Source organism: Trematomus bernacchii, unplaced genomic scaffold, assembly GCF_902827165.1.
Source record: "Trematomus bernacchii unplaced genomic scaffold, fTreBer1.1, whole genome shotgun sequence".
In the NCBI taxonomy this organism is placed as follows: domain Eukaryota; kingdom Metazoa; phylum Chordata; class Actinopteri; order Perciformes; family Nototheniidae; genus Trematomus; species Trematomus bernacchii.
This window is the reverse complement of record NW_022987821.1, coordinates 7,650,944-7,667,896: the sequence shown is the minus strand read 5'-3', so window position 1 is coordinate 7,667,896 and position 16,953 is coordinate 7,650,944. Positions and strand designations below refer to the sequence as shown.

General features: G+C 41.1%; 2 protein-coding genes across 24 annotated transcripts in view; both read right to left on the bottom strand.

Annotated features, from left to right (window-relative positions):
• Window positions 1-7,050, bottom strand: part of LOC117498896 (FERM, ARHGEF and pleckstrin domain-containing protein 1-like) — a 56,256-nt gene extending 49,206 nt beyond the window's left edge. For all 3 annotated transcript variants that reach the window (XM_034151057.1, XM_034151058.1, XM_034151059.1), the window contains exon 1: window positions 6,826-7,050. The gene's annotated coding sequence lies outside the window, so the exon portion shown is untranslated. The remainder of the gene's footprint in view (window positions 1-6,825) is intronic.
• A 3,410-nt stretch (window positions 7,051-10,460) lies between these two features.
• Window positions 10,461-16,953, bottom strand: part of LOC117499055 — a 49,654-nt gene continuing 43,161 nt past the window's right edge. For 19 of the 21 annotated variants that reach the window (XM_034151320.1, XM_034151324.1, XM_034151308.1 and 16 more), the window contains 9 exons: window positions 14,509-14,961; window positions 13,894-14,157; window positions 13,532-13,786; window positions 13,194-13,442; window positions 12,848-13,105; window positions 12,147-12,449; window positions 11,786-12,055; window positions 11,428-11,511; window positions 10,461-11,297 (listed from right to left, as the gene is read on the bottom strand). In XM_034151320.1, the coding sequence (XP_034007211.1) occupies window positions 11,231-11,297; window positions 11,428-11,511; window positions 11,786-12,055; window positions 12,147-12,449; window positions 12,848-13,105; window positions 13,194-13,442; window positions 13,532-13,786; window positions 13,894-14,157; window positions 14,509-14,961 (2,203 nt within the window). In that variant the 3' untranslated portion in view covers window positions 10,461-11,230. The remainder of the gene's footprint in view (window positions 11,298-11,427; window positions 11,512-11,785; window positions 12,056-12,146; window positions 12,450-12,847; window positions 13,106-13,193; window positions 13,443-13,531; window positions 13,787-13,893; window positions 14,158-14,508; window positions 14,962-16,953) is intronic. The other 2 variants (XM_034151325.1, XM_034151328.1) reach the window with 2 other exon arrangements.

Here is a 16,953-nt window from a genome sequence, read left to right as displayed (position 1 = left end):
CCCAGCATCTATTCTAAATAGCATCGCATCCTGTGTGGTGTGGTGGTACATATATGTACACAATTCCCTTATAAGGAGTTCCTGTATTTAAACATGAACTTTTGGAGAAAAAAATACAATAAAATGTACATTTCCTTAGAAAACAGTAGCTTTCCGGTATAAATGTCAATAAATGTGGAAAAATACATTTGAGTGTCTGTTCAAATACATTCCCAACATGGAAAACGTTGTGTTTGATTAGAAAATAGAAATGCGCTGACGTTTATTCAGTCTAGATTAAATTGGCCTTGCACAATGTAGGAAAAAAACCACCAAGACATTTAGTCAGTGAGTCTTCAGTGGGGATTGCTTTATAGGTCAGGATGATGACATGACTGTGTATTTAAACCACAGACTACAGAAGCTAAACTTTTTGAGTCTGGCCGACACACAAAAAGACTCAGACAGACATGTTGCTAGACACACACACACACACTTACTCCAGCTGCAGCACATGCAGGTGGGATATCCTTCAAACCAAACACAGAGCGCCGTTTCAAGACCAGTTCAGACACGAATCAAAGCGGATGAGATACGGTCTGAAAACACACAAAAGATGGAGGCGGAGACACTCCCCCCCCCCTCTCCTCTCTTTTCTCTCAGACACCCCCACCTCCATCCCACCCTTGATAAACCTCAACCTCAGACAATAAATATCCCCTCAGATGGCTGGTGACATCAGGGCTGAGGAATGTTTTCAGTCAGTGGGCAACGCAATTGTGCCAACACACAAACACACTGGTGTCTATGGGAAGGAATGGGAGGTGTACGTACAAGACAGTGATAATTAAATCCCTCCAATTGTTGTTTTGTCCTTGGTTCGGACACATTTGGTCATTATCGCTTTGTTGATAAATCAATACGTCATTAGGGACCCATTGGGCGGTCCTTAGATCTTTCTCAGTAGTCACATGTTCAAATCCTCCTCTCCCGAGTATCCTCATTAAAGTCCATATTTCAACACAGATGTCATCAGGTTGATTCCAAGTCTCCAAGCTTTCTTTGCCCACATGTGGAGAATAAAAGCTGCTGTATAATTTGTGGTGTTTTGTAGAGACTATCTTTAAAATCCACAGAGTGATGGTCATTTCTCTGAAAGACAGGATATTAAATGACTCATTGGTGAAGGCGCTGTGCACCGTCGTCTTTTAGGGAAAGGGGCTGAAAACATTCATCAAAAAAATATCATAATAATCTCCGGCTAGCGAGCCAAGAGAGGCAACTTCAAGGCTTTATTGGGGCATTAGGAATAAGAAGTTTGTACATTAAAAAAGGCAATTCTTTATAATATGATAATATGATAATGAAAATATATCTAACCCTACAGCAGGGTCTTCAGATAGGCATAGTCCAAAAGAAGAGGCCCCGGATATGGCACATGTCTACAAGCTCCAGGGTATTTGACCTCTGACCCCTGAATGAAAGTGCTCTTCTTTCCTGAATTACAAAGATATATTGCCCTAAAACATGTGTAATAATCTGTATTTCCACCTCTCTCTTTCACACCTAATCTAGTGTTTTATTTCCAACGTGAGAACTGAATCTCTGCAGAATTCAACACCCCATCTTTTACTAATCCCTCCACCTGCAAAGCAACAAAAGCTGAAACTGGAAACTGGGTAAGTGACCTGACAATAAAAAAAAGGGACCTGACATTCAAGTTACTCATTACACCTGTGGGAAAAAGCCTTTTGTTCTTATGCTCTACTTCCCCGATGCACTGAAATGAACACGGTTATTGGTTGTTTATCAGTCGTTTGGTATCGTCCAGAGAGTCAAGCTTTGACAAAAAGAAGAAGTTTTACCTCTGTTGTGAAACCCTACTACCTTTCTGTCTCTCAAAGCAACTCAACTCAACTCAAGAGCCAGCTTTATAGCTCTGCCTCATTATTCACTCACAAGAAGGTGCCAATTACCCTGACAAACATCATACTGTGCAAACAGAAGTGTTGGTTAGTTGCACGTCGTCAGCCTCTCTGCACTCACTCATCATTTAAGCAGCATGTAGGGTTAATTTCAGGGCTTTTTAAGAGTGTTTTTAAAACCACAAACATTAAACAGCAACTATAGTAAGAGTACAGAGTGGATAGTATAGTTTTCCAGAAGTACACACATCCTTTACTCAAGTAGAAGTACAGATACTCGTGTTTCAAAATACTCTGGTGAAAGTAGAAGTACTGACTAAACTTCTTAACTCAAGTGAAAGTAAAGAACTTTGAAATGTACTAGCAGCTGTTTTAAAGAGTACCTGACCTCCCTTTATATTAATAGAACAATAATGTCATTGTTAGCTAATGAATGTTTCCATGCTGAACAACGGCAACATGACAACGTTTTCATTGGTCCCTCTTCTTTAGAGAAGACCAGGAAATGATGGATACACGGATCGTGTTCAAATCAATAGGCACGCAATGACTCTAAATAATAATGATCACGCCACCAAACACACATTCAAACTAAAGGAACCAGCCTGTTTGGGAAATGAGAAGTAGAAAGTACAGGTATTTGTGTTCAACATGTAAGAAGTAGAAAGTACAGGTATTTGTGTTCAACATGTAAGAAGTAGAAAGTACAGGTATTTGGGTTCAACATGTAAGAAGTAGAAAGTACAGGTATTTGTGTTCAACATGTAAGAAGTAGAAAGTACAGGTATTTGAGTTCAACATGTGAGAAGTAGAAAGTACAGGTATTTGTGTTCAACATGTAAGAAGTAGAAAGTACAGGTATTTGAGTTCAACATGTAAGAAGTAGAAAGTACAGGTATTTGAGTTCAACATGTAAGAAGTAGAAAGTACAGGTATTTGTGTTCAACATGTAAGAAGTAGAAAGTACAGGTATTTGTGTTCAAAATGTAAGAAGTAGAAAGTACAGGTATTTGTGTTCAACATGTAAGAAGTAGAAAGTACAGGTATTTGTGTTCAACATGTAAGAAGTAGAAAGTCTTCAGAAAAATATGTAGTGGAGTAAAGTACTGATACCTGAAAAATGTACTTGAGTACAGTAACAAAGTATTTGTACTCCACTACTTCCCACCTCTGCATAAAAGTATTAGCATCAAAAGTGACCGGGTTGATTCAAGACATGGAGAATAATTCAGCTTTATCTCCAAAGAGTAGAAACTTGGCAGCCGGAGTTTCATCAACTCCTCAGTAGGGGCTCTTCTGGGGATTATTAATGGACTTAGTAGAGAGGAATACAGATCACACGGGCACAAAGGAAGCCACTGTGGGAGCGTCCAGCTTTAAAACTCGAAGGGAACGAGGCCTCTTCGCAGCCTTTGAACTGGTGTTGGCTGAAAGTTTCCCAAGAGTTTGTGAGAGGGAAGCCAGGCTCTGGGAATCGGATGTGAGCGCAAGTGTAAACAAGTGCATCAACAGAGAAGGCTTTATGTTTAACAGGGCAAATCTGGTTTGAATTATTTCAAACAAATGAAAACGTATATATGTTGAAGTTCAAATAAACCGGGTAAATCCTGTGGTGTTGCATAATAGGCAACATTCGCCAGTTTTGAAACAGGCCTGACGAGCAACAGTGGATAAAACTGAAAGTGATGCCCAAAATACAGAAATGGTGAATTAAAAGAGGAAGAATTTAACTACAAAAAGGGATGTGATGGACATATGTGGGTTTTACTCCTACAGGGCTAAACTAACGTAGCTTAATTTGTAGATTTACCACTTTAAATGTAATTTATAATACCAATATCTCCTTTATTCTGACCAAAACCCCAAAATATATTCAGTTTTCTTCATGCAAACTGGTTTAAAAGACTAAAATGCACATTTAAAAAGCTGGAACCAGTTGTCTATACAACGTTAGAATCTCATAATACAAGAAAGCAGAGGAAATCGTGCAGGAATAGGTCTATTGTTTTGTAAAGACAGAATTTGGATTGGTATTATGACAAGAAAATATGTGAAAAAGGTGACTCGGTCCATCTGTTATCACTTGGAAAAGATCCTACATTCACTGAGAAACGTTTTGGGAATGGTTGCATTAAGTGAATTACCCTCATATTATGCAGTGTGAGTCCCAAAGTGAATAAATAATCCAGAAACAAGTCAAGAACGATAATTTAAAAAGGTTAAAATGCAATGCAAATGAGTGCGGAGACAATATTAACATGCACAACACTGTAAGTACCATTAGAGAGAATTCATCCATTACCTGTGTGTGTTACCCATCAACAGGAGGATCATATGAAATACAAAGCTACTGATCAAATCCAAATATCACAGCTACAACCTGACAAGAGATCAAGGCCGAAACACAACACGGCTCTTGACAGATCGATGGGCTGAGCTTCGTACGACGTTTTATCAAAGTGACACTCTGCACCCGGCGAGCCATTAAGCTGCTCTACTGCTCTCAGGAGAGTGTGTGTGTGTTGGTGTGTGTGTGTGTGTGTGCGTGTGCGTGTGTGTGTGTGTGAGAGAGAGAATAAAAGAAAGGGAGTGTCACACCAATACTCCAAGTGATATGGGTGTGATATTGATTCAAACAGAGAATTGGCGAAAGGGCAATGTAGTGAATATATTTCTGTCAATTAGAAATGTTTGCCATCTGTTCTGCCATTGCTTTTTACACAAACACCTTCTAGAAGTGTGTGTGTGTGTGTGTGTGTGTGTGTGTGTGTGTGTGTGTGTGTGTGTGTGTGTGTGTGTGATATTGATTTGAACAGAGAATGTCACGGATGTTATATCGATTGACAACAACCCTATATTCGAAGAAGCAACATCTACATCATCATCAAAAACCACCTCCTTCCTAAACCCTCAAACGCACTAATGCCCCTTTCACACCAACGCAACTCCGGTTCAAGCTCCGTGCTAGAGCTTTTCTGGTTCAGAACCGGTTCTTCGGTTTAGCGCCGGCTCTTTTCACACCGCTCAGAGCCCGACTGGTGCTGCCGCTGCTGCGTCATGACGTCACAGTTTACGTCGCTGAGTTTCTCCCCAACGCCGGAGCTCACTTCACAACAACAACGGGCCGGGGACTGTGTTGCTTTTAATCATACGAAGCCAGATTAAATTAAATAACGACTTCTCCAACCTTATACTTTTCTCCAGAGTGCCGTGGTTCATTGTTTATTAATGTGTTTCAGCGGCATTTACCGACCGCTGCAGTGCTGGCCGGCTGCTCTTCAACGGGAGTGTATTCTCCCGTTAGCTCCGGGTTAGCTCACACGGCTCTAAAGTATTCACTGTCTGACTGTCACACAAGCAGCTGATACATATCCCCAGTTCCCCTTAAGTGAATGTGTGTCAGTCTGAATTGACGCTGTTTGGTGTCAGTCTGAATTGACGCTGTTTGGCATCACAACGCTGTTATGAAAGTTTCTCTGGTATAACATGGGTGATGTTAGCATAGCAACCGAAGCTAAACTGACTACTTGCTAAGCCGTTTTCTACAGGCACTTTTTACCGGCGTATTTTTCATTATGATTCTACTTGTGATAGTCGGACATGACAACCTGTGCAGCCCATGTATTGATTCCATCCGATAGCTGCTATAATAACAAACGTCTGCCTGCTCTCCACAATGATCAATAACAGTGAACGGATGGTCAAAGTAAGGTACAAATAAACAGAATCACACGAAGCCTGGTTAGTGTTGCCTGACTTTATAAAGTGTGTTTTTTTTAACAAGTGTGTGGTTGCGTTCTAGTCACTTTGCTCAGCACTACTGCTTGTTACAACTTTTATTTGCCGTACTCGCCTTAACTGTTAGCTCAGGTTAATCTCGCCCCCCTCCGACGTAAGCGTGACGTATGCGGTTCTTGCTTCTAGACGGACAACTTTTTGGTGCTCGAAACGAACCGGATTCCGGAGCTATGACGCTGCTCTGCTGCGGTGTGAACAGGGAAACCCGGTGCTTTTCAAGCACCAGCACCGAACCGGCCCTGAAACACCGTTGGTGTGAAAGGGGTATAATAGATAAAGATTATTTTACACTGATGTAACGATTAGAAGAGCCAGAGATAAAAGGTAAATAAAGGATATGTATCTATCTTTGTAACCCCCATGCTCCACCAACCATTAAGACAAAGCTGACCCTGTGCTCTGACCTCACTCTGAAATGGGGGGCGGTGCAAAAAAGACCACATGCCCCCAAGAGATCAATAAATGAAAGGAGGTTTGTTTGTCACCTCATAGGTGCCATTTAGATCCTCCAGGGTATGTTGGTCAGTGTTTATGACAAAACCTAGAAAGAGGGACATAACCCACAACATGCATCAGCTTTTTAAGTGAAATAAACTATATTAAAAGCAGCGTGCAATGCCCCAGGATGTAGGTTAGCAGAGTAATCCTTTAGGCTATGGCTAAAGCAACCTGATCACACCCAAGAGACGGATTTAGTGTGTGTGTGCTCAACATTAATATGCATGTGATGACAATGACAAGCCTATTGTGAGGTTTGGTGAATGGAAATGAAAGCAACATGAAAATCCACGATATAAAAACAAACAACACCCGAAGTAAATGCCACGTTAAAGATGTGAAAACACACGTTCAGTTAGCGAGAAACGTTGCAATGCGTGTTAACGTTTTAAGCACTTTATTGGAGATCCTTGTCTATGATTAAGCTTACAGTAAAAGCTGGAGCTCAGCCGATTAGGAAAATGAACAGGCTGGCTGCAATGGACGCGAGATTACACTTCAAGATATCTCATTGAACACTCGTTTCCTTTTGGAGTGGCTAAATGTGGCTAAATCACAAGTAAGTGAGGTTTATATATACACCGTGTAACCTCGCTTTATAACCTGGATAGCATGATTTCCTTACCCCCCTCTTCTCTGTCTTCAGGATCCACAGATTGTCCCTCAGTAAAGAGCTTTTATTTCCCACTCGGTGCTTGAAGTTTTGCTCGGTTTTAGTCCTTTTTTGTGCAGCCAAGCCGCTCCCTCTCAGGTGGGACGTGGTTTCTGCTCGGTAGCCATTGCAACAAATGTGGGGAAACCGTGCATGGAGCTTTTCTACTGGAACAATAAAGAGCGACACACCGCCTACAGTGTGGGGAAGGCAGGGAGAAAGTGCCACAATGGCGGGTGAACAGCTCCACTAAACGGTGGTACGGTGCAAATGCAGCTTGGAGGTAAAAGGGTTTGAGTTTTTTACGGAAGACGGATCATGACATAAGTATAAATAAATAAATACATGCATAAATACATGTATGAATAAATACAGGAATAAATAAATACAGAAATAAATAAATGTGGAAATAAATAAAGGAATACATTCATAAATGCATACATAAATATAGAAATGTATTTGATGAAAACATTTAAATATTAAGAGTACATACAAAATGGGGGAAAATAGAAGGTCAATGATAGAAATATAGAATAGAAAATATCAAGAAGATACTGCAAGTGATCTCTGCAATAAAACAGTTTAGTGGACGACGTCCAAAGATATTAATAGGATGTGCAAAACAGACAAACTAATAAGGCTTTATTTAAACTTTAAAGAATACTTTAAGTTAAGCTCTTATTTTGAATAAGAAAAAAACTTTGGGGGTAACTACAGATAAATATTAAGCCTGACAAAGTACTTAACGTCTAATATATTGCATAGTTTATTTTGGCACTTGACAATCACCTTCCCTGAATTTGACTCAGGTGTAACTAAAGTCTGATTTAAGGGTTGTATATATTTCACATCATTAATAATCAGAATCTGCAAAGTAACTAAAATAAATGTAGGAGTAAAAATACCAGGTTAACCTCTGAATTGTAGTGGAGTAGAACATGCTGCTGTAACAAAAACATTTCCCAACTTGGGATCAATAAAGTATATCCTATCTTATCTTAAGATGATCGATGGCTACTGCCATATTTGCAAAATTTGCCTCCGAACCTTGACAAGTGCATGTTTCAAGGCTTACCAATTCACAACAGGAGGGGTCACAGACATAAGACCAGGTGTTAAATAAAGCTCTTCTGACCTTAGCTGTCATGTGGGTATATTAATGCTGCCCATTATGGACACAAGCAATTTTCACCCATTTATTAATATGTTTTAAATTTGATAACAAAAGAAGGTTAGGAAACAGATTGCCTCAATTTCCAAGTAAAGTTAATCATTAATTTGTATTTGTTTCATCTTAAAAGTACTGAGTTCAGGCAACTTATATCATTACAGTAAACTTGAGTAGACCCAACTCAAAATTATTCATTACGATGACTAAGAAGTTGGTTTAGACAACTTCAAGATCTGAGTTACGTTAAATTAGCACAACTCATAATAAAAAGTGAACCTTACATGTCAAAGCAGTTCACTTTACTAGGATACAGATAGCCTCAACATTTTCAAGTGAGCTGAACTTAAAATGTTAAGCTGTAACATTTAAATGGTAATAATCACATTTCATTTGTATTTGATCGTTTATTTAGCAGGGACAATGCATATCAATGAACACTTAAAACAATAAAATGTGTCAAGCGTAAATATGCCAGATGTTAGCTTTGAGCTAATTTCAATCCGCAGTCCCTCACATAAAACATTTAAGAAAATGACATTTTACAAACATAGCAAAAACAAATACATGATATGCAAAAAGTGCAAAAGAGCAAGAGCAGCACACACAAGTATTTATCACATGGTAATACAATATAGCATGATGATGTGCCGTCTTCCTGCAGTCCATGGGGTAGACTGCTACATTCCCATCTGTACACATTGCATCGTCTCTTCCGCATGAATGACCTTAAGGAACAATATATAGGTCTATTTTAATAACTTTAACTTTCTTCCATTTCATAACTTTCTATTCCATTTTGAAATATCTTCAATTGCTTTCTTGTCACCTTGTTGTGTCCTTGCACCTTTGCATTTTGTCCTGGGTCTCTCCCAGTGGATCAAGAATGATGGTCTTCCTCTCATGAGAATAAATGACACACAGCCGGGGGTGTAGCTGCTGGTGCTGAGGTTGCTGGTCACTGTTGTCCACCTGTAGAACAATAAGTTAGAATTCTTGAAAATGCACTATTGCTGCTTTTCCCCCCAAAATCAAAGTAAAAAAATATGTAGCAGGAAATATATTTTCACATGACATCACTCTTGCTGGCCTTGCCGGTGTAAAGAAGGTCTTGGAGGGTCTCATTGTAGATTTAGATAAATCTTGCTGTAAAGGTGAACTGAGATAAAACAGGAATGATTACAACATTTAATCAAAAAGGGAACTTTCCTTCATCATACTGCATCTCCCCTACAGTTTCAATACATACTCTATGCCACAGTCCTCGAGTACCAATAGGTGTGTATTGTTGGCTGGTATCAACAGTTGTTGACATTTAATGGTGTGTAAAAAGACAAATTATAAACCACATTATGATGAAAGTAAAATATTCGACTGCAGTGGTCCTTGTACCTGATCTGTGTCGCCACAGTTTTCACTCGTTTGGCTTTTGACCATCGTGCTTTTCAAATCCTCCACAGCACTTAATGTGGCGGACCCTCCGCGTGAACGGAGGGGTAGTGTGTAGGGGGCGGTTTGGGATTGGGCCTAAGTGCTGTTCCAAACCAACGAGTGTGGAGCGGTGTGGAGGGGGAGTGGGCTATCAAGCCCTCAAACAGCGAGTCTGCAGCGGTGCTGACTTGAGACCGGTCTCTACCTGACCGGTCTCAACGCCAGCGGCGGACTGGGACTACAAATCAGCCCGGGACTCTCGACCGGCCCACCTCGCTAGTAAATTGTCAACGGGGGGGGGGGGTGACTTATCCGACCGGCCCACATCGTCCGATCGGCCCACTTCAGTACCGGCCCATCGGGACGTTCGGGACGAATCCCGATGGGCCGGTACTGAAGTGGGCCGATCCGCCCCTGCTCAACGCTGTGTGTGTCCGTCAGTTCCAGCAAACATCCACTGATAAATTGCGATGTTAACAACCTCATGATAACCTCATATGTTTTTAACTTAACACAATGAAAGATGTTTGGAGTTTTATTTTAGTTATTAATTTACATCTTTTGTCAAAGAGATGCTGATTTGAAACCGTTGTTACATACAGTTACGGCATTTCCTGTTTCTGCCGGAGAGAGGGGAGTTTGTCCCAAAGCTTGCCGCTGTATTTACTCCCTCCATCTGACAGGAGGGAGCCTCATGTGTCACTCCACGGAGTTCACTCCGTCACGGAGGGGGAGTGTGTAGGGGTAGGGTGTAGGGCGTGGTTTGGGATTGGGCCTCCGTGTGCATTTCAGCTATTGGGACGTCCTTCAAAATGGCGTGTCTTGATCGATTTCCGGGTCAAGTCCCGGAGGAGGGGAAGAGAGGAGTTGAGGAGGGGTATTGAGATGAGAAAGACACTTATCAAAAGTACGAAAAACATGAATTCATATTTTGATACAACAGTTCTGGCCTTTTTGAGGAAATTCTAATTCCCTTAAGAGAAACTGATAAATGAGTCATGGACAAAGCTTGTATTTTTTTATATTTAATAAAGTAAAAAAGAATTAAAATATGCAATTGAAATGGATCTGAAAAGCAGGAACAGAGCAGCTTGATCCTCAGAGGAGAAAGAGGTTCTGCTCACAGTCACATTATAGAGTAGAGGGAGAATATCCACCTGGTCCCACCCATCATTTCCTTCAGTCATTATCTAAACATCCAATCATTAACCCATTAAACCCCAGTTCTTTAACCATTTGAAAATCCACCTTTTGCCCTTCCTGAAATGTAAATCCTCAACATGTCTCTGTTAAACATATAGGACTAAAAATACTATTGAACCGAGTAAAAGGCAATCAGAGTATAAAACATAATCTATATACAGTGAAGGAAATCATGATTTGATCCCTTGCAGTTGTTCTAACTTTGCCCACAAGGTATGAACAGTCTATCATTTGAATGGTAGGTTTATTTGAACAGTGAGAGTAAGAATATCAAAAAGCAAATCCAGAAATTGACATTATATAAAAGATAAAAATTGATTTGCATTTAACGGTGGGATATAAGTATTTCATCCCCTTGCAAATTATAATCTGACACGACACACACAAATAATTTAACCATGTTCAATTAGGAGAGTAATAAATATGCGTACCATAAATGAATAATCTATAGTACCTCCAGAACAAAAAGTCATGGATGTAAACGGATCCCATCATACACAGAGTCAGTATGTAATGATCGTTAGAGATAGATCAGTTATTCCCTGATTGGCAGATTCTACCCACACTGACGGAGGGTCACCATATTTCAAACTTCTTGTCTTTCTCAAAGGATGTCCTCTCCACAATGTTGTTCTCGAACAGTCTAGAAAAATCCAAAAGCAGAGAGAACAGACATCAGTCAGAACAATACGTTGAATAGCAGTTTTATAATGATGAATGATTCCTCTGTCAGCCTACGAGTACAAATGCTGCAGTAATTATGGTTTTCTCACCGCACAGAGTGAATGGAGGGGTTGATGGAGACCAGTTGGAGTAAGAGGTCAGTCGAAGCATCAGTGATGTTGTTGTGGCTCAGACTGTAACACAAACACAAACAGAGGAACTTTTAGTAATGTAATACATCGGCTGGGCAGTATAGGTACAGTCCAAACAAACATTATGTTCACTTTTCTGACACCGCCGTATGACTGCCTGAGTTCTGATTACAGCGTATCTTCAGACTGATTTTGGACAACAGGTTTCAGTCAACAAAGCCCTGAATCAGATGATAAGACACAGAGAGATTCACACCCCAAACTAATGATGACCTCCACTAAACCTATTTTCCACATGGACACCTTTGCCACTCACTCGAGGACTTGCACTTTGTGCAGCTGCGCGCTGAGTGTGAGCAGCAGCTGGTCAGTGAGCTGACAGTGACTGAGGTCCAGCTCTGTCAGCTCTTCAGAGAAGTCCAGCATCAGGGCCAAGGCTGCACAGGCCCTCTGATCCAGTGAGCTGTGACTGAGGTCCAGCTCTCCCTCCAGGGCTTTGCAGAGGGACACTGCCCGTCCCACTGTGTCCCTCTCACTGTTCACAGCAACCAGGGACACCAGCTGCAGGAGGACAGCTTTACTGGCTCTGAACAGGAGACACAGAGCAAAGAGCAAACTGATGTGATGCAGAAAGATGTATAGAAACAGCTTCTTCTCTGGTTTAGTGGTCTTCGTACCTGAGTTTTACTTTGTGTAAGACAGGAAACAGCAGTTCTAATCCGCTGTCCTGAACCTCACAGTCCTGCAGGATGAGCTGTGTTCCCCGTCTGCTGCGTGTCAGGATGGTGGAGACGGCCCTGCAGTCTTCAGCCGTCAGACGGAGAGTGTCACTCTGATCTTCCTCAGGCAGCTCCACACAGGAGGAGCAGGACAGATCCAGCCTGTGCTGCACAGTCCTGAGCAGAGACTCTGCGGCCCCCTGCTGGGCATCAGAGGCAGCGCAGCCGTGGACCATCCTCAGCAGCAGGTTCCTGTCAACACTGGGAGAACATTTAACAATTAAACAAACCACTTATCCATAAAGCTTCATTGACTGAGAAAATGTTTTTTAATTATAATTATGTTTCTCATCAACCGGGGTCTTATTGCAGTTTTGTCCTTAATTTCTCTCAGTAATAGAACATAGTGCTTATCACATTAATAATAGATCAAAATGGTTGGAAACAGATGTCCAGCTAAGAAGAGAATATGTATGCATGTTTTTATTGCTGTTGGTTTGCCTTTTCAAAAATGTGCCTCTTTAACATCGAAAGATAAGTGGCTGAAAGTGTTGTGCTGTTCCACCCTGCTGTTTCCATTCACTGATATTGGTGTTTGACGGATGGTAAAGTACAGCTGGACCGAGATCAATACACGTTTAGAACTATATTTGTCCGACCTGAGCTGAGAAACTTTGTCCAGGTTCAAGAGGATGGACTGTGTTTTCCATGCTGGTATGGAGGTCCACAGGAGGTTCAGTTTGACTCCATCACTGTGTGTGAGGGTGTAGAGCAGAGCATCACAGTCCACTGATGACATCTCTCTGCAGGTCAGGTTGATCACATGATCCAAGGACCTCAGTAAACTGGGTATAATGGAACTGGCTCGAGCTTTGTAAATCTCCCTGATAGCAGTCAACACAAAGCTGGGACAGGGCCTGAAAGAGTTTTAATGAACACACTTTAGTAAAAGAAGTAACTAAATGTATTTAAATATAAAACAGGATAAACGACTCTATTGATGACCTTTTAAACACAATCCTGTCCAGGTAGGGAAGCAGACGTGTGACGTTCTCCTGTAAGAAAAGGTTCTTCCTCATGTTCACAGTGAGGGTCTGAGCTGATGGATGCTGCAGTAGAAGATGGAGAAGCTCCCAGTTCAGAGAGAAGGAGGTCAGGTCTCCTCCTAACTTACTCAAGAAGGACCAGGTCAAGTCCTCATCCTGGAGTTCATGGAGCAGGGAGAGTAGCTGCTGGACATTCTTCTCACTCAGTCTGCAGGAAACAGTGTATGAATATATGTGAACATTAATATCATCTGCATGAATCATTGTGAGTGTATGAGGCTCCACAGGGACTGTTACTTGATTTTGAGAGGGCCATCATGAAGCAGCAGTGGTGTGAGACCCAGAGCAGGAACACAGACCTCAGTCAGGTCTAACTGTCTCACTGCCCAGTATCTCAGCAGGGAAGCCAAGCTACTGACAACCTTCAACAACACTCTGTGTGATGGTTGGGCGGTCTGAGGGGAGAGAGAAAGCTCTTCAACAGTCACCTGACAGACCACTCCCCATCTCCTCACCCAGCCACCCAGCAGCAAGGCCATGTCGTTAGAAAGCCTGGAAACAAAGAAAGAGAATTGTACCATAATTTACCTTTATCCCCCAACTGAACATTCAAAGAAATGGCATGATAACAATAAAAGAGTAAGTGTTTAAATGCGCACTTGAGACTGTGTAGTTGTGTTGTTCGTCTAAAGAGAGCAAAGGCTCCCTTGACAGACATCTTTCTGGGTTTGAGGATGAGATCCACTTTAGAGCCACACAGCTGGAGAACTCTCCCCACAGACAGGCAGGTTTTCCTGGGTAACTCTCCTGATAGCAGCAGGGTGAACCCTGAGAGCTGCAGCAGAGAGGCCAACCTCTCAGCCTCCTCTCTGGATCTGACAGAGATGAACGTACTCACTCTCTGGAAGAACTCTGGATCACAGCTGAAACACAACAATATGGATGAACAGTGAGAAGGCAAAGCTCAAGTACAATAAATGCTGCACTGCCAACCATCTTATCTGCAAGGTCTTTAATCAAGAATGACATTTAAAGAAAATCAAATAGGATGAAATAGTTTAAGTGCATGTGTGGTATTCCATGTGATAAAGCATTGCTCTGTCTGTTGTGCTAATTCATTACTAAACTGAAACATTTCATTTATCTACAGAATATACATTTATACATTTCAGTGAATAAACTGCTTCCAATGTGTTGTTGATTTTTTACTGGATCTTTTTAATGAACCTTTCTGAGGAATATATTTAATATTATAAATATAGAGTATGACTGACCTGATCTGTGAGATATAAGGCAGACACTGCAGCAAAGTCCTCACTTCACTCTCTCCATCTGAGCAGCCTGTCAGCTCCACTTGTTTCTTCTCTGGTTGGAGTCTCAGCACTTCCAGCAGGATGGAGCTCTTTCTCTGTGAGAGGTCTATGATCCAGACTGCAGGAGCTGACTGGAGAACAGACTGTAATGATGGAAGGAAACTCAGGCCTGTTTCAGTCTCATAGTCCTTCAGGTGGGAGTACAGATCCAGCAGGAAATCACTCTGATATTCTTCATAATCAAACTCATCATCATCATCATCACCCTGTTTGTCAGTAAGAGGGAATCTTGGATATGTGCACACTGATGATAACAGCTCCAGTGTCTTCTCTCCTGTCTGCTGCTCTCTCTCTGCTGCTGCACAGAACAGAGTCCCAAAGAACTTGACTCCACCTGAGTCTCTAAACCAGGAACTGGAACGAGAATTGAACAGTTTGTTATCAGATGATATCAACAGCAGAGAAAGACTCTGATAGGGAGTGTTTCTGCTAAATGTCTACAAATACCTGCAAGTGAGCATAACACAGTAAAGTCCATCAACCTCATATTGAAGTAACTTTGCTGTTAAAAGGATCATATCTGGATTTTGGAAAGCTTTCAGTAAATGAACCTTTCCACAACATGTGTCATCACTTAGCTCTTCTACTGACTCACAACACAGACACAAATCCTGTTCCTCAAATCACTTCTTATTTGCTTCCCAGTGATTCTGTTCACCTGAGGGGATTTTACTTTGTGAATGAGTCTTGTATGTAAAATGATATTCCCAATATAATAATGTAAAAAGTGGAACAACAACATCTAGAGTCCCTATCATGTAGAAGAGAACATCACATCATGAAACTCTTCACTTTGCTCCTGAGATAATACACATGTGAATCAGAGTTTAGTAACACCTCCTCTGTCTCTGATGACTAGAAGTTATGATTGTTCATGTGTCTGAAATCTGTATTTAAAGCTCACTATACAGTCTTTAGAAGTTTCATTAGAGTCAGTAAAGTTGAAGCTAGTATCTGTTAAAGAGGTAGATACATGTAGTATTACTTGTTGTACCTTTATTCTTTTAATTGCTCTTTATTTAAATTAAAACAGAGATATGTTAAAACGCTGATAGCAGTTTTATCAGCAAGTTTATTTATGTTTGTATGTGTCTTTATTTCTGAATGAGGCATGAGCATGATGGTGCTGCTGTCTCAGAGCTTAAGTTCTCTCATTAGGATTCACATCATTTCATTATTCTCAAACTGGTAGAAGACTGTGGTTTAAAATAATGACTGAACTGGGAAATGTTATTCATCTGCATCATGTTCAGAAGTGAAGGATTATTGTCTCTTTCTGAAACACTGCCCATAATCAGATGTCATTTATTTTTGTATTTCTTAAGAAATCCACATAGAAAAATCAATATCATAAAATAAACAGTAATGGTCCCACCAACCTGAGCTTTGAGATATAAGGCAGACACTGCAGCAAAGTCCTCACTTCACTCTCTCCACCTGAGCCGCCTGTCAGCTCCACTTGTTTCTTCTCTGGTTGGAGTCTCAGCACTTCCAGCAGGATGGAGGTATTTCTCATTGAGAGGTCTATGAACCAAACTGCAGGAGCTGACTGGAGAACAGACTGTAATGATGGAAGGACACTCAGACCTGTTTCAGTCTCATAGTCCTTCAGGTGGGAGGCGAGATCCAGCAGGAAATCACTCTGATATTCTTCTACAGTATCAGGATCAGATTTGTCAGTAAAAGGGAATGTTGGATATGTGCACACTGATGATAACAGCTCCAGTGTCTTCTCTCCTGTCTGCTGCTCTCTCTCTGCTGCTGCACAGAACAGAATCCCAAAGAACTGGACTTCATCTGAGTCTCCAAACGAGGAACTGGAACGAGAATTGAACAGTTTGTTATCAGATGATATCAACAGCAGAGAAAGACTCTGATAGGGAGCGTTTCTGCTAAATGTCTACAAATACCTGCTAGTGAGCATAACACAGTAAAGTCCATCAACCTCATATTGAAGTAACTTTGCCGTTAAAAGGATTATATCTGGATTTTGTAAAGCTTTCAGTAAATGAACCTTTCCAGAACATGTGTCATCACTTAGCTCTTCTACTGACTCACAACACAGACACTAATCCTGTTCCTCAAATCACTTCTTATTTGCTTCCCAGTGATTCTGTTCACCTGAGGGGATTTGACTTTGTGAATGAGTTTTGTATGTAAAATGATATTCCCAATATAATAATGTAAAAAGTGGAACAACAACATCTAGAGTCCCTATCATGTAGAAGAGAACATCACATCATGAAACTCTTCACTTTGCTCCTGAGATAATACACATGTGAATCAGAGTTTAGTAACACCTCCTCTGTCTCTGATGACTAGAAGTTATGATTGTTCATGTGTCTG